Consider the following 21,385-nt stretch of genomic DNA (forward strand, 5'->3'; position numbering starts at 1 on the left):
CAAGGATCGGCGCTAAGGTGATTTGCTTCCAAGCTGGCTGTAAAAAATAATTATTGGTTCATAGATGGAATATCAACTTTTTCTTGGGTCATCTGATGTCGTGTTAATTAGCTTGCAGGCAAACATGCATAGGTGGCGCACGGGTTAGCACGTCCGCCTCACAGTTCAGAGGGTGCGGGTTTTATTCCGCCTCCCTGTGTGGAGTTTGCATGTTCTCCCTGTGCCTGCGTGGGTTTTCTCTGGGTACTTCAGTTTCCTCCCAAGTCCCCCAAAAAAGTCACTCCAAATTTCCCGTAGGTGCAAGTACGGATGGTTGTTCGTCTCTGCGTGCCCTGCGATTGGCTGGCAACAAGTTCAGGGTGTCCCCCACCTACTGCCAGATGACTGCTGGGATAGACTCCAGCACGCCCACGACCCCCGTGGGGACAAGCGGTACAGATAATGGATAGATGGCAAACATCCATAGGAGCAGCAGGAAGGAAAAGCACTTAACAGGCATTTAAGCTCTTCCTGTTACAGACTGATGCAGTTAGACTGCAGTGCAGCTGCATACCAAAATGCAAAACTAGGCTAGAAAAGTACAGAATATTTCCTATAAAATCAATAGATATCTTGAGGGGCCACTTAGAGTTATTTTTTTAGAGTTTTTAGCTGCAATGGGAGGCATCCTTCTTTCTGATACGCATCAGTTATCTGAAGATCGGCGACTGTCTGCCAGAAAATCCTGCAGGCTAACGTCAGGTCATTTTTGCCTTCAAACCTCGAGCTTCCTTGGGTTATGCAGCATGACAACAACTTCAAACATAAAAGCAAGTCCACCTCTGGATGGCTCCAAAAAAATAATGAAGGTTTTGGAGTGGCCTAGTCGAGGTTTTCCGCTTGAGGTACTCTGGAATGACCTCAAATGCAATTCAGGCTTGAAAACTTTCCAAAATATTTACGTTAAAACAATTTCATGATGAGGAGTGGGCTGAACTCCTCTGCAATGCTGCGAAAGGCTCGGCAGCAGTTCACAAATGCCTGATTTCTGTTGTTACAAAACCGGTTGTTCGGTTCAGGAGCTATTCGAGTAGGATCAAATGGGTTTTGATGTACCCCAGTAACCAATAAAATAATAATTGAGAAACTGTATTTTATAGTTAATTGGTGTGATGATTTCAAACACAAATAGATCAGAAACCAGGAATTAGGCAAATACATTTTACCGGAACTTTTTACCGGTACAAATAAATCTACGTAGGAAATAATAATATTATTATTATTATATATTTTTTTACAAATTAAGTGAAATTTCCTTGGTCAAATGGTTGCTTTTTGGACTGACTGAATCTGAAGTTATTTTTGGCATCTTATTGTACAATCAGCTCATTTACAAAGGACCTTGGACTCGCCAGTCTACCATAACACTCATCCGACTGTCCAACCAACAAAACGAAAAGGTCCGCAAACATCTGCGCAGATGCCTGACTAGCTTTGGGTATTCTAATCACTGCTTATCTTAAAATATTCACACCGACAGGAATATGAGACCGGCAGCACCACAAAGTGAAGCTCAATCTTGAGAAAAAAGAAAATCTTTAGTTCAATCTCCGGTGCACAGCAATCTTTCGAGCTTTTATGCGCAGTAATGACCCCTCCGGAGACATTAGCACATTGTGATTATGCACTGCTTTGGAACTGCTTGTGTCAACTTTGCCAAGGCAAGCACAACAACAAGCAACTGTCTGGTACATCATTGCCAGCAGATGAGTAAACCTCTCTTTGGCGCTGGTTGCCGGAGTCTGGGCACGAGTTACCATATGCCATTATTCACCGCAATCACAAACGTCATTAAAAATCCTCCATGTGTCAACCAGGGCTGCAAATGCCAGGCTTTCCTTTGCACTCATTGGCTGCGGGATGCTAAGACCCCATTGTGAACTTGGAATTGATTCTGTTCCCCTTGCATTCATGTGCGTTCATTAGCAGGCTTGACACACACAGGCCATCTATCATTTCCAGTTCCGTTTAGAAAAAAAAATGTAATCCACATGAATGAATGTCTGTTATGCAACACATCATTGGCTAAACATGCACACTAATGAGATTCAATACGATGCAATATTAACCAAGATAATAATGCTTGGCTCCACTATTAGAAATTTATTATATAATTTAGTCCCCAAATTGGCCACAATTCACCACAGCACCAGTAAAAAGCGCTGTACTCATTTTAGGGTCAATTATGTTGCTCGTTAGAAAAGACAACACTTTTAGAAATAGTTCTTATTGCAGTTTGACAACACATGGGTTTGTTGAAATGGAACGTAATTGTCCAAACCATGTATAGCCTTTTCTTTAACAATGCTTCCAAAACCTGGCTGTGTCACCAAAACCATTGCAGCAGTTTCCACCTTCTTTCAGAGGGGAAATCAAATCTGCCTGTTTTGATGGCATGGTCTCATCTGCAAATGAGCCACTGCTTAACCTGCCCATATTGTAGCACACACACACACACACACATTCTTGCGCACTCACTCGTATTCGTTCTTGCTACAGAAAACGGAAGCAATTTGCAGGCTATTAAAATAATTCATTGCAATTCTCAATATTCCCTTAATTGTGCATTTCTGAATGAACTGATGTAATTTGCTGGCTCAAAATTGCCAGTCAGTGTGAATGTGCGTGTGAGGGGTTATCTATATGAGCCCTGCAACAGTCCAGGCAGTACACTGTTTCTTGCCTAAAAGTATCTGCGATGTTCCCTGCAGTGTGGATGGATAGTTAACATTAAAAGAAGCTGATTATAGTATAGTAGTTCACGTAACTGCTGTCTTTTGTAGGCCACCTTTGCAATTAATTGACATCATAAGTGAGCTAAAAATCCTTTTTGTTAGCTCTTCCTAAGTGTTTTTGGTTGAACTTTTCTGCTAGTAATGTTTGTTTTAATTCATGTGCGCTATAAAAGTATTTATTGGAAACAATGTTCCAAGCAGCATCGCAGTTTACTTTGGAGTCCTTGATTTACTGTTCCATCATTCATCGTGCGTCAAACTGAACCGGACTGAACTGCCGACTGATTGATTCGCATCAAAGAACGAGACGGAAGCTCTTAATCAGTAAAAAATATAGAATGCAGCCCATTTTATATTCTTCGCTGATGGGTCTGTTTAGGAGCAAAGTAAACCTTGTTCCCTTAGCCCGCAATAAATAATGACACAGTATACAACCATTTACTGGCAATCCCATTTCTTTAACCAGTGCATTGCAGCACGTCTTGAGGAAAAACATATTTTTAGGGCAGGGTACCTGGGTTGCTGTGGGATCTCTAGATTGCCTTCTGGCTCCAGTTGCTAGGGCATCTTTATTGTGTGGTTAAAGCATGTACCTGTGGAGAATGATCTCGCTCTTGGTGGAGTGATTTGGTAGTAAAGCAATGGCAGACACCCCGGGGGATACCGGCTAGTCATCTGAAAAATATGCTAAAAACAACACCCACCATACTAGAGAGATGTGACATAAAAGTTTTTAAAGTAGTCAGGGGGGCAAGTGGCAAGATTGTCTCTTTTCTACCGTTTCCTTGACGATCCTCTAAACTGAGTTTTATATGTCTGAAGATGATTAATAAGACTATGAGTATGTTGTTGTGGTTTGTTAACAACACTCTTCTTCATAGTGTCACATTTAAAAGACTGGCTATGACACAAAGTTTTGATTGAGGAACCGAATAGTAGCACTAATCTGACCAAGAAAATACATTTCTAAGGAACTGAAAGATAAATTGCCAATAGTTACTTGAGAGAGCACAAAACACCTTCTGAGCACTTTTATGCACAGGCATTTTCTATAGGAAGAAGTCATTTGGTAGGGCACCAATCAGATAACAGAAAAAAAGAAACTACAGTGGTATTGCGTTTTACTCTCAAATGTGATCTTGATAATGTGCTCGATCATTAATTTAATTCTTCTATTTAACAGATTACTGTAATCTAAAATACGACTCACGCCCCTACGCCGGGAAACGTGAGTGGAGTCGAAATGGCTAATTAAAATTGGCCTCAATTGAGTTACACCTTTGCCTGGGTAAAATTAAATTGAATTAAATAACCAGCAGATGCAAATCACTGGGTTCTTTATTATGCTCCAACTTATTTGGCAGATACCAGCAGACACATTCACAGCATAGAGATGAGCAATTCCCAGCTAGGGTTTGAATGATGTGTGAACTGCGGCTGCAGTCATTAAATTGTGTATTCTATCGATTGAGTAAATCCTAAAAAAAAATCATAACTAAACAATAACATGCATGTGAGTTATTTTGGTCCACTTAGGGTCACCATCTTTACATTCTGCTGTTTACATATCTGTGACTTTGAGTGTGTATGGCTTTAAAGGCCCGGGCCTGGCATGGTGAGTGATGTGGGTGCCGGGAAATTAGAACGTAGAGTCAGCCGGTGGTTAACTGGCAGCAACTAATTCTACACGGTATTGCATAACATGTAGACAACCTCCTGAGGCACCATTTAACTGGACAGTCTCGCCAAAGAGTTGGAGAAAGTTATTTTTGAAAAGGTGTCATCTTTCGTCCTGGTTTCCTGTTCTCGGTCTTCAAGGAGGGTCCCTGTCTAATTTGGAGGCGTGGAGGGTGCAGTGGTTGTGCTCAAATGTAATCTACATGCTAATTATAATGCCAGGCTAAAGCGTGGCCGTGCTGCTGCTGCTCCTCTGAGTTCCAAACTAAACCCAGAGGCTGGCGGGAGAACGAGCATGCTGGAGTTGGCGAGTGATTACGATAAAACCATCCCAGCATGTGAACAGCAATTAGTAAGTGCAATCCGAGCCTTTACACCCCCGTGTCTTTCAGCCCTTACTTTCTTATCTTTGAGGCAGCCCCTCTCATTTGTTCAAGTCTATGGGTTTTAAACCGCTTTATGTTTGGACTTTGAGGTCTTCCGTTTCGGCACAGCAAATATCAGACGTCACCGAGATGAGAAGTTGGTTTGTCCTTTTAACGTGATCGAAATAGATATATATGGAGTGGGGTTAAAAAAAAAAAGGGCAGCAGAATTGAACAGTTATAAATCAAATGTAAGCACAAGCCTCTGAAAATAGCTCCACCTGTCCAGTTTATTAAAACACCTTTTTTTGTCAAGCCTGACACGTCCCCTGCTTTTCTTCTAGAAAAAAAAAATACTGAGTTGCTCATTCTTTCTGCCGACTTCAGCCTCCTCCATCTCCACATCAGCCATTCAAACCTTCCACCTCGATCTGCCCTCCAGCCATCTGTCTCATTTCTCCGAGTCGTTCCTTCAATCTCACCTTTCCCTCGCTTCAATTGCACCCTCTGAATCATTGCTCCTCTTCCACTTTTGTTTTTCATTAGCCTCGAGATGCCCATTTAAAGTGGAAAGAGTGTTGCTGACAATGGTTTAATAACATGAGGCAGAGGCTCGTGCGCCCATGAATGAAAACCGGACAACTGTGCACGATCTCGAAGCAATAAGACAAACAAATTGGTTTGAAAGCAAGAGAGGCAGAGGCAAGAGGTGAGTGAGGGGTGAGGAGACGAGCAAATGAATGGCAAGGAAATTAACTAACTAAAGCTCACCTCATTAAATGAATCGGGCCAACTGGAAGGTATGTGACCCGCTGACACCAATCAGCATTTTCTATCAGATAATGGAGGCACGCTTTCAAACGGGGAAAATGACACCAAGTCGCTAGCAGATAATGGTGGCAAGTTTTCCATGAGCAAAAATGTCAAATGAATTACAGCTCTAAAATGAATTAATGTTTCAATAACAAAACCTTTCCCATTGAATGCGTTCAGGAGCTAATTAGTGAACGTAAAAGGAAAAAATGGACGGATGGGCGGGCAGATGGACAATGGACGGATGATGGAAGGATGGAAGGATGGAAGGATGGAAGGATAGATAGAAGGATAGATAGAAGGATAGATAGAAGGATAGATAGAAGGATAGATAGAAGGATAGATAGATAGAAGGATAGATAGAAGGATAGATAGAAGGATAGATAGAAGGATAGATAGAAGGATAGATAGAAGGATAGATAGAAGGATAGATAGAAGGATAGATAGATAGATAGATAGAAGGATAGAAGGATAGATAGATAGATAGATAGATAGATAGATAGATAGATAGATAGATAGATAGATAGATAGATAGATAGATAGATAGATAGATAGATAGATAGATAGATAGATAGATAGATAGATAGATAGATAGATAGATAGATAGATAGATAGATAGATAGATAGATAGATAGATAGATAGATAGATAGATAGATAGATAGATAGATAGATAGATAGATAGATAGATAGATAGATAGATAGATAGATAGATAGATAGATAGATAGATAGATAGATAGATAGATAGATAGATAGATAGATAGATAGATAGATAGATAGAGTACAACAGTACAAATTTTTATTCCGCTCTCACCAACCAACAACAGCGGCCGTTATTATGACTGCCACGTGAGTTTTAGGCCGGATACATCTCTCTGCAATATGATTTAGCCAAATGCAAAAAATGTTAGGGTCTTGTGATTGATGGCTTTGTTATACAGTCCAAAATGTCTGTTACCAGAGAGCAAACTACAGTCCATGCTGGTCTTTAATCCAGCCCGTTTACAATGTCAACTATTTGCTCAAATTGTTTTGGTAATGCATTGATCGGACCATCTTCTAGTGCGCTGGAGATGATCTCTGCTGATAACAGCCAGTCACCCGGTTTACCTTCTTTTTAAACTTTTATGCTGAAAAGTACAGTGGTTGCTGGCCAAAGGACTGTGCTGCCATCTTCTGGGCTAAAATGCTATTACTTATGCTGGCCAATAAAATAATATTGTATTTCATCTGTTTACAATGTCAGATGGAGACACGTGGTATTTACTGTCAGTCACGAGTCAAAGTGAGTAGGAACAGTGGTGGTCCTTCAGCTGCCTGGAAATGCAAGGGGGCAACTTTGACCATCTCTCTAGCAGGTGCAAGTAAAACTGCAGTCAACTTTCCAATGATGTTGCACCAGTATGAATCTCTCGGGTTGAACAATTCAAACAGTTGCGTAAGCTGAAAGTGAGAATCACAGAGTGTTTATTTGGATATTTTACAGCGCGATAGTACAGAGATTCATCTTATTCTCATGGTGTGCAGAAGTGAAGAAAAAAAAACATTTCAATTCAATCGTTTCAAACAGTTAAAAAAAAAAGATAATGAATCGAATTCTGACTTATTAAAAGAACGTGATTTGCCTTAGAGTAACTCAGACAATGTGGAATGTTATGGCTGGGTGTGGGCTGGGGTTGAGAAATGCGAGTGCAGCTTGATATAGAAACCGAGTGCCAACATTGGTGGTCAAAGATGAAATGAGGAGGTGCAGACAAGAAGACAAAGGGTCACATTCTATTTCTTCTCTCATTGCGCCGAATCACCATCTCAAGTAGGAAATAGGAAGCATTGGAAATGTATGGGACATGAACAAGATGGTGGTGGGGAAATTTAGGAAAAGAAAAAAAGGGGAAGGAAGAGAACATGGCAGCCTCCCAGTAAGCTATCTGACACTCTCACACCACGAGCCCAACAAGCCAGCTGACTGCTATTTCCAGCATGAGATGACCCTCCAGCTGGAGCTTGGGAGGTAGAGGTTGATGGCGGGTTGGTCATGAGGGAGGGGGGGGGAGCAAGAGTGAGAGAAGGAGTATGAGAGCATGAGAGCATGAGAGCATGAGAGCATGAGAGAGAGAGAGAGAGAGAGAGAGAGAGAGAGAGAGAGAGAGAGAGAGAGAGAGAGAGAGAGAGAGAGAGAGAGAGAGAGAGAGACGGCATACTTCGCTGGAGCTCGTCCACCAGAACACCATTCAAGGACATTCGGAATTTACAAGATCTAAAAGAGGACCCCAGGCCTCATCTCATCACTATGTGACTGATTCAGTGTCCAAGCAAACAACACTACACCACTTCAGCTGCTTCCCAAACGTTTTTTTTGTTGTTTTTATTTTTTAACTGTATTCAACACAACCCTTTTTTTTTTGTTTTATTTCAGGTATCGTTCAGACAGAAATGAGGCCATCAGCATGTGACATCTTCGGCTATGCAGTTTGAGAGCATATCATTCTTTGCCAGTTGAGCAGCATCGGAGCATTGTCGGCAAGAAGTCTTTCAGTCTCTGACTGCAGGCAGTTCAGTGCCAGTTTGCAAAGCTTTATGGCTTCCACACTTTTCCAACGCGTAGTACAATCCTCGCTATCGCTGGTAAGATTCTCTAAATAAAATCGGTTCATGGCAAACTATGCAACAGTTCTTACCAGGTGGCAATTTTTCAATACTGCTTCAATGACGAGGCGAGGGCAGGAGAAGGACATGCTGACAAATACTGCCAAGTCTAAAGCTGTCAATGATAAGGGAATGATACGGGAAATGAAGAAGTCTCTGTAGTGACTTTTGCCACAACTTGTATATTGTGCTGCAAATATCTCCAAAATGATTTGTTTACAAGTGAGGAGATCATTTTAAAGTGAAAGTGTCCACCTGTAGACACAAATCATGTTGTTGTTATTCCACTGTAAACACTTGGAGGACATGAATGTAAACTCAGCACGCTCTCTTGACCAAAGAAGCTAATTGCACCACTATAGTGCTCCTAGTTTCCTGAATATTTGGACCAGAAATCAAAACTGTGCATCACAACTAAATGTACACAGAACAAAGTGTGATTGACATTCAACTTGAATTCAAAATGACTATCAAACTTCCATCTTTCTTTTCACTAGCATATAAGGTCCAAATAATAATAATGACTGTAATACAATATTTTTACTAGTAACATTTAGGAATTAAGGAAGTTCAGCAACAGATGGAATATTTTTCTGAAACATCGTAGCTGTTAATTATTCCGCATAAAATCAATATTTTATCGGTCAAGCAAAATTATAGTTGAAACATTAATGTCCTAGGGGCAAAAATCTTTTTTTTTTTAAATCAGTTGCTGTCCACTGAAAATCAGTGTCTCCATTGATTTCAGTGAAAGAAAGTCCAGTCCACTTTATCCATCACATACTGTTTGTGCATGCAGTCCACTTTGTGCACTTAATTTTAAAAAGCATGCCTCCGTTTTTTTTTATTGTAAACTTGTCAAGTTTCTTGTATATGCTCTTGCACACGCACACCAAGTTATCTTTCCTACCAGATCGACACTTGATGATTACTCCAAACTCGTCCTCCAGCACCTCGTCGCAATAGTCCTCGGGTCGCACAGCCTCCGCCATAGGTGCACAGGGAAACAGGGTCTAAAATGTAATGTTTTGGGTCAAACGATCGTATAATCCAAAGGGGAGCTGGATAGACCCAAAGACTCCACAGGCAACGGCCACAGACTGGACGCGCGAGCCCAACTCCAGCCAAGACGGGGGCGTTGACGCCTGAGAAGTAGCTGTCAAGTATCACGCCCAGCAAGATGGATCCAAGCAGGTGTGCGGACCAGGGAGTGGGGTGGCATGGGGTCTTCGCAGGAGCAGCAGCAGCAGCAGCATTCCCAGCTCTAAATAGACAGTTGTCTGGCGGCTGTCGTCGGCAGACTCCATGCGTAAAAACCGACACCGCGCGGCGCAAAAGTATTATTTCCGGGATTCTAAACATTGCAGGTCCAGTAGAACTTATTGTTACCATGACGTGTCACGTACTTCCGGATGGTAACAGTTCAAAGTATTTTCACAAGAACTGTTGCATGACATTTGGCAAATTTACATTCTAAAATTCCTCAAAAATTCCAAGCTATATACAGTTGTCCCCCGTTATACCCGGGTGATCGGGACCAGGCCTGGCCGCAAATATGAAAATCCGCTTAGAATTGACCCACATTCGGGATATTCTAGTTTGTAGTTGTTGTTTTTTAACAACCCAATGTTTTAAAAAGATGTTGATAAAACCTCCATGATGCTTTTGGCACACAAACTCGGGGGTTGCCCTCACATCTTTTTTAATTTATTGCAAAATATACATAAGGGGTGGGGGTAGGTGGTTGGGGGGGGGCGGGCCTTGAATTTGACCTCCCTTTAGATTGTGCAGATAATTTATTCTATTTTGTTTTACATCATTTAAAAAATAAAGCTACAGTCATAGTTATATATTTTTTTCAAGAAAAGCTAAGAAAAACAACAACAAAAACTAATTGGCAACCCCGAACACAGCACGTTTTTGTCATCGTTTTCTGTTCAGGTCAGTGTTAGTCACGTTTTGCCTAGTTACATCCGGTCGTTAGTACCCTGGTGCCAATTACTACAGGCATTGTTGTCCCACGTGACAAGTATTCTACACAGTGCTTGTTACTAAGTTGTTGGTTGAAATGAAGATGATACAGTAAACTGTCAGGAAGATATTTGGACTGAAATTGGAGTCAGACTGCAACTAGAATAGTGTACATGCCAACTGAAGTAATGTTTATTTTAAGATGCAAGTCAAACACTTGTATCAGTCCCAAATTACAAATAGGGAAAGATGAGGTCTGAATTTTTATATGCAGAAAATATCTGAGGAATAACTTCTCAAGTTGCATAAAAAACTGAGAGGCTGTACTGATGTCATGCATGAAAATTGGATGATCATAATAAATAAAAATACCGGAATATACTGTGTAAAGTTATAGTGTCTATGTCCATTTTATGTACTGCATATTCTGTTTAGAACCGCAGGTCACATGGCACAATCTATTTGAGCAGCAGAATACATCACACTCAGCTATAAGAATATTACATCCTTATCTTATGTATGTATTTGGGTAGAATAAAAATGTTTTAATCATGTAAAAAAAATGAAAGACAAATGATGGAACAGCTTTGTTGCGTATGAAATGGAAAGGGTGCCTCTGCACTTGCTCAATTAATCCAGCAGTGGGCAGCATAGCCGTAGGTAAAGTAATAATGTGGTATTTGCAGTTTTTAAAATAATTAACAGGTGATGGAACATTCAACTTGAAAATAGGTTTTAAAATATTTGTATTCATAATTTGAAATAATACTGTGCTATTTTTCAACATTGTATCTTTTACTTGGGAGCTTTTAATGCAAGCCATGGTTAAATAGAATTATGAGGTGGGCCATTAAAATTCCTCAAGCTGGATTTTGGACATCCCGAATGTGCGTTGAGTTTCCACAATCAAATTTCTGCAAACAATGTTTATTTAGAGACACGAGGAAACACAGACATATTTGATGTATCAGTCATTCACTTAGATTCTTTAGCACAAAAACTGTCCCATATTGACATCACGGTCTGTTGGCAGAGTCTAAGGCTGATCTATTACACCGCTAAGCACACACAAGAGTTGTTCCGAGCTAGCTCCTATCAGGTGATACTGCACCCTGTTTGACCGTGACCTGCACTGAGCTGTGGCATCGCTCAAAAGTGATGAAGGTCAGGTGAGAAGGACGATGTCATGATATGAGGTATCGCTTACGGAGAATGACTGTCATCCCGAGTAGCTGCATAAAACAAAAAAATGGAATCACACCTACTGTAGTGTTGTTTGATGTCATTTCAATTTAATAGTTTCGACATGTTTTGGAAGTCAATATATTTGTGTGAGGCTGATCGATTATGAAAAAAATATTAATTACGATTATTTTGATTGTAACCACAATTATTCAAACGATCATTTGTGCAAAACAACAAAATGTTTAAACATTTAAAAAATAAATACATTTCTTTGAAACCCATATTTTGGACTGAACTGAATTTATGAAACTTTTTTTTTTTTTTTAATTAAAAAAAAGTTGCAAATGAATAAATTCAAGTATTGTTTTGTTGCATATTAATGCATTTTGATCATGTTTTTTAATGATTATGTCAATTTTACAATCTTGGAGTGTAATAATTGTAATTGTAATTACATTTTGATTAATTGCACAGCCCTATATTTGTGTGTTGTCTTCTTTTGCCCATTCATTGGTTCTCAAAATTTTCACACTAAGCACAAAAATACTAAGCTGTCTACCAGACAATATCCAGTTTTCTTCTAGACAAACGTACCTGCTGATTTAATTATCACAACGGCTTTCAATGAACGTGTTCACTGTTTTATGACAATCTGACCGACTTTACGGGAGATGAGAGCACATCAAATCGTACCGGCTCTGCGCGTGTACCCTGCAAGGTTGCTACGGTGACTGAAACAAGAGTCAATAGATTGACAGAGAGGAACTTCCTGGAAGTCCATTTATGAGGATGAGGATGGTCATTCTGTACAGATTTTCTCTTTTCTGTTATTGATTACGTATGTTGGGGGATAAGTTCCATGCTCACCTTTCCTGATGGCTCGGCTCTCCGCTGACATGACAATAGAGGCTACAGTGTGAACTTGTGTACACTAGTCTCTAAGAGCTCTTGGGAAATGAGTAATTCATGTGGATCAAACCTCCCCCATCACATCTCCCGCTTTCTCGAAGGCCTCTCCCTAGCATGGTGAATGGGAGCTAGTAGTACTCCTCGTAGCTCTTGGGGTTGAGGCAGTAGAGGACGCCACCGCCGAAAGCGAAGATGGTCCCGCCCCAGGCCAGGCCGTAGCCCCAGTTGAACTCGTGGTAAATCTTCAGGTTGATGCTCTCAATGAACTTGATGGGATAGAGCACCAAGCTGCAGGCCTGCAGGACCACTGGGGAGAAGATATTGTCCTTTAAAAAAACACGTCAAGCCATTGGGGCTGAGCTGGCAAGAGGGATAAAAGTGCCATTTCATAAAGATGTCAGAAAATGTTCATCATCAAAAAATTGCACACTGCATAATGGTTTGTCATTAGCATCGATCAATTTTGGCCATGAGGAGGGATGTAAACAATGAATGAAGGAGAGAATAAAAGCTAAGGAGGATGCAAGAAGAAAGGAAGGAATCAAGTCAGAGGAAGATAAAAAGGGTAGAAAATAAGGGACACAAAATAAGCAACAAATCAGAGCCAGGTAGCCATTAATGCAATAATATGGGCACCGCGGTCACCACAAAATCTGCAAACTATTTACCTTCCATTTGATTAGAATTTAATTAGTACTATTGACTTTTAAAACGGAAAAGAGATTTAAATGCAAATCGGTGCCCAATGACCAATTAAATGAAAATGGCTGAAACTAAAATAGAAAAAGAACAACATTTTTGTTAAAATGAAATTAAAAAAAAAACATGAAAGCTAAAAAACCTAAATAATGGACTAAGTACATTTACAACTAAAACTAACTACTCTGATTATGAACATGTTTTTTTTTTTAATTACTTTTGTTTGTTTGTTATTGTTATCTCCAAATACTTTTGTACTTTTTCCAGCATTACTGTGCAGCCTTACAGGAGAGGGAAGCGTGAGCAGGCCTTTAGGAATTTTTGTTTACTAAAATTTTGCGCTAACAAACCTGCTGTAAAAAAAAAATTACCGTTTTTTTCCGTGTATAGTGCGCAAGATTTTACCAATTTATTGTCCTAAAATCCGGGGTGCGCATTATAAAAAACCCATAATTTTTTTTTTTAAAAGAAATTCATAAAAATTGGGTGCGTATTATACATGGGTACAAGCTTTTTTCCAGCATCAGCATGCCATTTTTAGGGGTGCGTACTATACATGGGGGCGCACTATACACGGAAAAAAACGGTACTACTATCAACATTTTTACTATCAACAGAAGTCCAAATGATATAAAAACTATGATGAAACAAGTAAATAACTATTTAATATGTACAGTAGGTAAGTGGGCTTAGCTTTTTTTTTTGTCAAGCTTAAACCTACTAAGTCAATGTCTGCATTGGCCTTCTCTATACTTTTATGGAGGTACAATATATGAAGGACAGAACTAAGATGCCGGAAGAAAAACAAGGACATTTACAGTATATACTTTATTTAACTATAAAATGTGTAGAAGAGGGTTTGCGCTTGAGAGATTGCACATATGGTGAGCGGCCACCTTTGACCTGGAGGTGTTGCTGTGATGTGTGTCAACCCACCTGTAGCAAAGAGCATGAATGCGACAGGCCTGTAGAATCGCCGTCTGGTGCCGATGCACACGGCCACCAGAGCCACCAGGAATGACAGGAGCACCAAGGCTCCGCCTCCTAGCAACAGCGCCAGTGTGGCAACTTGCCAGTCTAGAAAAAGGATGGAAGGAGGGTGGAAACAGAAGAACAGTAAGATGAACATTTTTCGTCAATCTAAAGGAGATCTTTGATAAAAGATGGAGATGATCTCATATGGCCACCATGGATGTGGATCAAACAGAAGTCAAATGATGCATATGCAAGGTTAACCTATCTGAAATGCATGCAGCTCCTGGAAAAGATATGTGCCAACTTGAAAAGTCTCATCATGCAATAAATAGCATTGTTAAGAATCCAAATTTGAAATCCAATCTTTCCATTCGTTATCATCGGCTTTGAAGTCACCTTCTTTGAAGGGCACCGAGCCGTCTCTGTGTTGTGCAAAGACGTAAGGTCTTTTTGAATGACTTAAAATCTTCTAGCCAAAATCATGCCAAAGTATGACTATATTCTATTTATGAAGGATTTATGGTGTTTGGTCCCAGTGGCCTTTACACGCCCCACCCTGTGGGGCCTTATTAAAAAGCCAACAGAACCCAAAGAACATTTTGTCTCCTAGCTCGCCGTCAACTCGGGCGAAAGCAGATTCCTGAGCAACTTTAGTGTCACTTTTAGTCGACAGACAGCAAGTGTCAAAATGTCCGACCCTGACATAGATAAAAACGGGTGCGTTTTCTATTCTACAAACGCAATATTCATCGGAATGCTGTGATTAGAGTGGCTGGGGTGCATGGCCCATATTTTTGTGAAGAACATTTGTGCCTTGACTTTAAGTGTTCAGTATTGACTCCATATGTCAGGACAAGGTCGACCGTACGATTATGACACTCGGTGGCTCCATCTACTATCTGAGAGACTGTCTCTAATACCAAAATAAAAGATGAGCTCATGCTATCATTTTGGAGTTCAAACGAAGGAACCCACGAGAATTATTTTTACCTTGACGGGAGGTTGAGAAATATGTTAGGTAGACAAGCACATGAAGGCAAGGAAATGGAATAATATGAAGCGCTAGGGGGGAGGTAGCAAATATAAGAGGAAAACAAGGGTGGTACCCTTACAAGGGCAGAGAGGGCAGCATGAAAAAAGATGACAGGGAGGGCAGACGAGACAAGAAAAAGCGAGGTGAAAGAAAGGTAATGAAGACAGTGAGCACTTAGTTCACTTAGGCTGCCAAAAAGCCTGCGCTACAAAATCTTTCCTAGCCATATTTATATAGATATAGATAGTGGGCAGGGTAGTTTGGTGTGCACTTAAATAGCACGCAGACCTTGTTCCATATCCTGACATCAAGCTCTAGTTTCTACTGTTCCCTTCATCTTTCATCAACCTAGATGGAAGCAAACTCAAAAGCCGAGATGTTGAGGAGAAAAAAACAATAACAAACAGTTCATAGTTCCATTTCGTTAGGAATTAAGTCAGTGGCACTATTTCACTAGCTTTTCAAGCTATTTCTGATGGAACTGACTATTTTCAGCAATATTTAATTAACTATTTCTTTTTCTACCTATACTCTATTCTGTCTTCCTGGAATGACACAGTTTTAAGTAAGGCAAGTAAACTGTTCCTTGACAGTGGTGTCAACATTTTAAATAACTTATTCATTTCAAGAAATAAGCAAATCACAATGTATTAGGTGAATCCATTACAGCCTTATTTTAACATTACTACAAATAGTACCCTATGTGTAGCAATAGAAAGCACCTTATAAAAGATGAATGAAGGAAGGGAGGAAATAAAAGGACCAAAATAAGAAAACACAAGACAGCATATTTTCTGTATGCAAATAAACACTGCACCTAACATCCCCCAAATGCAGGATCAAAATAATTTACTGCTATTGATTTGAATGTGATGTAACAATGCACATATGTTGTAATACCAAGAATAGCATCTCACAGTGACACGAGGTCACGCAGAATTTTAATGTACCACAGCTGAATGCATCACTTACCGCTCCATCTTTGGCTGCTACAAATAAAAAGAGTCAGGTTCTCTGCTGGCAGGGGAGGGCGAGTGACCGGAGAAGGATGATTAGATTAAATGGAGCAGATTGGCTTGAATTTGAAACTATTTTAAACAGTCACCTATGACCTCAAAATATTTTAATGAATGCAGAGTCACAAAACACCATGGAAGATCCATTACCATTAATAAGACAGTTTATGTCTTTGTAAGAGTGCGTTCATCATTAGACTAAGAATACTTTTGTTTGAGACCATCTTCTCAACTTGAGATGTGACCCACCGGTGGTACAGAAGCTCCCTCTAGTGGAAGAATCACTTCCTCAATAGAGTTCAGTTGTATTTAATCTTAAATTTAATACAGTTGCATTCTGATCCCAAGAAATGTTTATTTGAAAATAAGTAACGTAAGATTTTCTTGCAGTCTACTGCATATTCTTTGGTGCTTGTGATTTAAAAATATGTACGCACAACGTCACAATAAATTATTGATTGATTGATTGATTGATTGATTGATTGATTGATTGATTGATTGATTGATTGAAAATGGTATAGAATGATAATGAAAAGACTGCTTATATTTTTTTGGTATTGTTAGAACTGTCCTCCTTGATGTGCATAGCAGCTCTAGAAAAAAATTACTGAGTGCCAATTAAAGGATGAGCACAAGCTGCCAGGCAGCCAAGTCGCCAAGGGAGATGGCAAATGGCAGTGAGCAACTTGCTTGTTTAATATCGTAGTGCAAAAGGAAAAGGAAAGGAGGTGCAGGGTTGCAACAACAGAGAAATCAAAGTATGACATAAAATATTCAACTAGCCCTCACAGGAGTCTGTCCACAAATAGGTCAACTCAATATGGTCGCCTAATATTGGTGCACATATATATGCACACGCACACTCACACACGCGCACGCACACACACACAAACAAACCCAGCAGCAGACAAATGCATATCAATGGAGTCTCCAGGTAGCAACAGTGGATTCTATAATGGTAGGTCGAATAATTGCAGCATATGGTGTTCTTTCAATTAGTACCAGTCGGCTCCCACTTGGCAGTGGCAGTAAATACAGGTGTATAATTATAGCATATTATAATAGCATAAGTGCCAATGTCATTTTGGAGTGTTTTGGGCAAACAGGGGCGTGGGATATTCTAATAATCAATGAATTGAATTATTTTAAAATGATGCAGTGCAGAACACAGTAATGATGATTCAGTTAATAATTTTGTTTGTTTGAAAATAGGCAACATTGTTCAGTTCTGTTTTGTTTTCAATGTTTTATTGTTAAAGTTGCTAAATATAGTAACAGAATTCACCAACAAAACCATCCTGCAAAACAGTCAAGGTCTGTCAAACTCCTGTCCGCTCCATCGACTTCCATTCTAACACCGATCCAGAACGTTTCTGTCAGCTGTCATGAATCTATACCCAAAACAGTTCCAACAAGTAGTGGACCTTCAACAAGCAAAATGGTGAAGTGTGTTAGGTAGTGTGTCAAGTCTTTCACTGCGATGGCTGACAATGCAGCCTGTCTGCAAGCCTTCCACAACTCCGCACATCATCTAAATATATGTGGGCAAGTGTGGGCGTGATAATCACTGTCTGAAAATATCAGAACAAAATTCTCAATATTTTTTATTTACTTGATGTCGTAAGGTTGCCTGAGTGCCTGAAAAAGTCACATTCTGTCACTTGTATAGGATGCATATTAATGAGACAAAACCAATCTTTAAAAGCAATCACTGATCAGCGCTGGTATTTCTTTTGCAATGCAAGTGATCATTAAAATGTCGGACACGGAAGAGATGGATCGGGAGGGGTGTGGCATCCGTAAAACGTCAATTTGGTAAAAATGGGAACGCTTTGCTTTTCGAAAGTTACCTCCTGTTTATTTGCAGCCACGTTGTTAGTGGAAGCATGCAGATCAACTTGCGAGATAAATATTCAATTCATTTTTCCCCCCAGCTTCCACATTCCAAAAACATGCACGTTAGGAAAACTCAGAAAGGACATGCAAACAGATATTCGAACCCCCAAAATCAAAAAAATGCTAATTATTGGTCTAACTTGCAGGCCCGTAAAATCCAAAAAGTTTCTCAACAATAAAATTATGAAACGGGGGAAAATGATATTGCATTGTTGGAATGTGTCCACTTGCGTCCAACTGCATCTAATGAGGCATCCGCAGGGTCGCCCTCCTCTCTCTGTCACTCACCTGAGTTTAGCGTGGTGTTGCACTGCCACTTGTCGGTGCTCGTCGGCTTCCAGCAGGACTCCCACAGGGACAGGTAGTACTGGTCGTCAGCCGTCACCCACGCGGGACTCATCACGGCGGCCAAATCCAGGCACAACGCCAGGAAAACGCACACCAGCCCCACCAGCTTGAGCGGTGTGAGCGGGGATCTGCGCGCTGACTCCTCTGTCTCGGTGACAGCCGACGACATGGCGTGGGCCGAGGATGCGAGCAGAACGAAAAAAATCCCGGTGAAGACAAGTCCGTTGTTCTTCGTGGGTGTATCCCGCACGCAGGACGGGACGTGTGCCTGCCTTGTGGGCATCACCGGAGCTGAGCAACGGAGCTTGATAGGCTAACCTGAAGTCACTGACGTCACTGGTCCCTAGTGGTAGCAAGTAACCCAAGTATCAATATACTTCGTTACGTTTTTCAGCTACTGCATGTTAGTTTACTTTTTACTGTAATGTAATAAAGTGCAATTCTCCCCCCCAGGTATTTGTATTGTGTTTATTATTTTTTAAGTTGACACTGCATGGTCACCGGCACATTATTATCAATGACTGTGTCTCTCCCTAGATGTTGGTTTAAAAGGAAGGTCTTTACTTTTTTCCCCACCACATCAGCTTTTTGAGGTATTTTCATTTTTAATCTTTAAATTTGACCAATAAAAGGCGCAATACACATTTTACCGCAAGGTTTAATTTAAAGCTATAACAGGGGGGGGGGGGGGGGGGGCGGATAGTTCTAGTGCTGAACCTGACTTTTAATTCACGAATATTGTGAAATATATTACAATGTATTATTATTAAAATTATATGTCTGTCTGTCATTTTGTATTGTTAACTCAGTTAATCACACATTTGTTTCGTCAAAAATCCCTTGATTTTTTGTGCCATTATTTTAGCAATTTTTTATACTCATAATATAAAGAACAGAATTGATTTTCTTATGCAGACACAATTTTAAATTGAATTGGATTCAATTTATAACAGGTCCTACAAATGGCCCCTCAACAGTCCATTCTAAGAATTCAAAATTTGGGCAATTTAAAAAATATATATCATGCGTATGAAATGTAAACAAAGACTCAGCCTATAGTGCAACAAACCATTTTTAAACAAACTTAGCAACAGTAAAATGATCCTGATTCACCATATTAACCATTTACTTCTAAAAGCGGAGGAACTCTCTGCTTAACAAGCCCAGACGAGTGTCACCGGTGTGGCGTGCTTGATATTTAATTCCAATCTCGCAAGATCCGGTGAGGAGTTTTTCTGTGGTAACAGTATGTGAAAAGAGGACACATTTTATGAACCTTAATCACGCAATTAAAAAAAAAAAAAAACATTCATTGGGGGGGTTGCTTTGTCATTTTTGTTAGGATTGATATGACCTGACAGTGGGAAATCATTAAAAAAAAAAAAAAAAGCAAAAAAATCGACCTCTTTGTCTCACTCCTGTACCTCTAATTAAGTTTTTGAGAAACCACTACACCCAACCAATCAGAGAGGGAAGATGGAATTGATGACTTGTCAATCAATTAGTAAAGTGAGGCCACATTCAAATCTTGCAAGCAGTTTTAAACTGCTAAGTCTCCCTTTAAAGTACAAATTTGTAATAATTGTATTTTTCATGGGCTGACTTTGTATCAGCTCAGTTGAGACAACGTTTTACCCCAAATAAAATTCAGAAGTTCTGGTAAACGTTTCCTAACTTTTTTTTCATTCTTTCCTGCAAAAAAACCTGAAGATTTTGCTGACAGCAATTTTGAACTGTTCAGGATTCCTTCCATCTTGTCAAAAGCCCTATTTCCAGCAAAAGAAAGAAAAGAAAAACAGTCCGACTGGCCTTTGTAGAATTACTTGCGGTCAGTTGTGCCGACACAACCTGTCATGGTGCAGGAATGTTATGCTGAGGTACGGCAGACAGAAAAAGAACACTATCGAGAGAAATGTCAACTGCTAGGTGGTAATGGGGTGAACAAGTCAAAGGCGCATGCCAGAACAAGGATTCCAGCATGCATCTTGAGTACTTGCTGACAAACCAAGGCAATACACAACCAAGTCAACCCAGTACCTCTTTTTTAGCAGGTGTGTTGCCATAGCAACAGATAAGCCGTAAGCAATTAATGGCTGTTCTGTTTCCTGGAGTACAATAAGAAAATAGGACAATAAAATCCCGATCCAATCGAGATATGGCAAAACATCAACCCAAAGAAACAAAAGCAAGGCAATGCAGGTGACTTGAAATAACTCATTTTGTACTTTAATTTTAAAGTTCCAATTATGTGGTATTTTTTGAATCGCTACAACATGCTGTGCTGAATTAACAGATATTAAATTGTTTTTTAAATCAATTTCCAACCGCACTTGCATATGCACATACTGTATTATGCATACACAAGGCTTTCATCTCTTCTCAGCTCTTCTCTCGTGTACAAAAAAAAAAAGGTTCAGGCATGCTTCATTGCACTTGTGTGTGTATGTCAAGGACGATCGTTATGATGACTTAACAGATTTGCATGTGTGTGTATGCATAAGTTGTCTGATAAAGAGCTAGAATTCTAGCAGCAGGATATGAAATATGCTAATGAACCGAAATAATAATCAGCTATCATCGCTCACTGTCAACCTAGCTCTCTCTCTCTCTTTCTCTTTCTCTTTCTCTTTCTCTTTCTCTTTTCTCTCTCTCTCTCTCTCTCTCTCTCTCTCTCTCTCTCTCTCTCTCTCTCTCTCTCTCTCTCTCTCTCTCTCTCTCTCTCTCTCTCTCTCTCTCTCTCTCTCTCTCTCTCTCTCTCTCTCTCTCTCTCTCTCTCTCTCTCTCTCTCTCTCTCTCTCTCTCTCTCTCTCTCTCTCTCTCTCTCTCTCTCTCTCTCTCTCTCTCTCTCTCTCTCTCTCTCTCTCTCTCTCTCTCTCTCTCTCTCTCTCGCACACACACGCACGCACACACACGCACGCACACACACACTGTTTACACGCCACCTGTAGTTACATCATTTCATGGTCTGGCGTACTCTGTATGTGCATACAGGCCTGTCCAAAAATTATCGGAACACCAAGGTCAATCCTTTGTTTTTGTTGTATACTGGAGACATTAGGTTCCAGATCAAAAGATGAAT

General features: G+C 40.1%; 2 protein-coding genes across 7 annotated transcripts in view; both read right to left on the reverse strand.

Annotated features, from left to right (window-relative positions):
- Positions 1-9,432, reverse strand: part of dmd (dystrophin) — a 94,688-nt gene extending 85,256 nt beyond the window's left edge. For 5 of the 6 annotated variants that reach the window (XM_061304348.1, XM_061304339.1, XM_061304325.1 and 2 more), the window contains exon 1: positions 9,185-9,431. In XM_061304348.1, coding sequence (XP_061160332.1) covers positions 9,185-9,266 — 82 coding nt within the window. In that variant the 5' untranslated portion in view covers positions 9,267-9,431. Of the gene's footprint in view, positions 1-9,184 lie in introns of all 6 variants that reach the window. The other variant, XM_061304326.1, reaches the window with a different exon arrangement.
- A 1,724-nt stretch (positions 9,433-11,156) lies between these two features.
- Positions 11,157-18,557, reverse strand: LOC133150486 (transmembrane protein 47-like). Its single transcript, XM_061273034.1, has 3 exons — positions 18,247-18,557; positions 13,975-14,115; positions 11,157-12,646 (listed from the first exon to the last, which is right to left on the reverse strand). The coding sequence occupies exons 1-3, from the start codon at positions 18,473-18,475 to the stop codon at positions 12,468-12,470; spliced, it is 549 nt and encodes a 182-aa protein (XP_061129018.1). The 5' UTR covers positions 18,476-18,557; the 3' UTR covers positions 11,157-12,467.
- Between the last annotated feature and the right edge of the window lie 2,828 nt (positions 18,558-21,385).

Source organism: Syngnathus typhle, linkage group LG2 (genome assembly GCF_033458585.1).
Source record: "Syngnathus typhle isolate RoL2023-S1 ecotype Sweden linkage group LG2, RoL_Styp_1.0, whole genome shotgun sequence".
NCBI lineage: Eukaryota > Metazoa > Chordata > Actinopteri > Syngnathiformes > Syngnathidae > Syngnathus > Syngnathus typhle.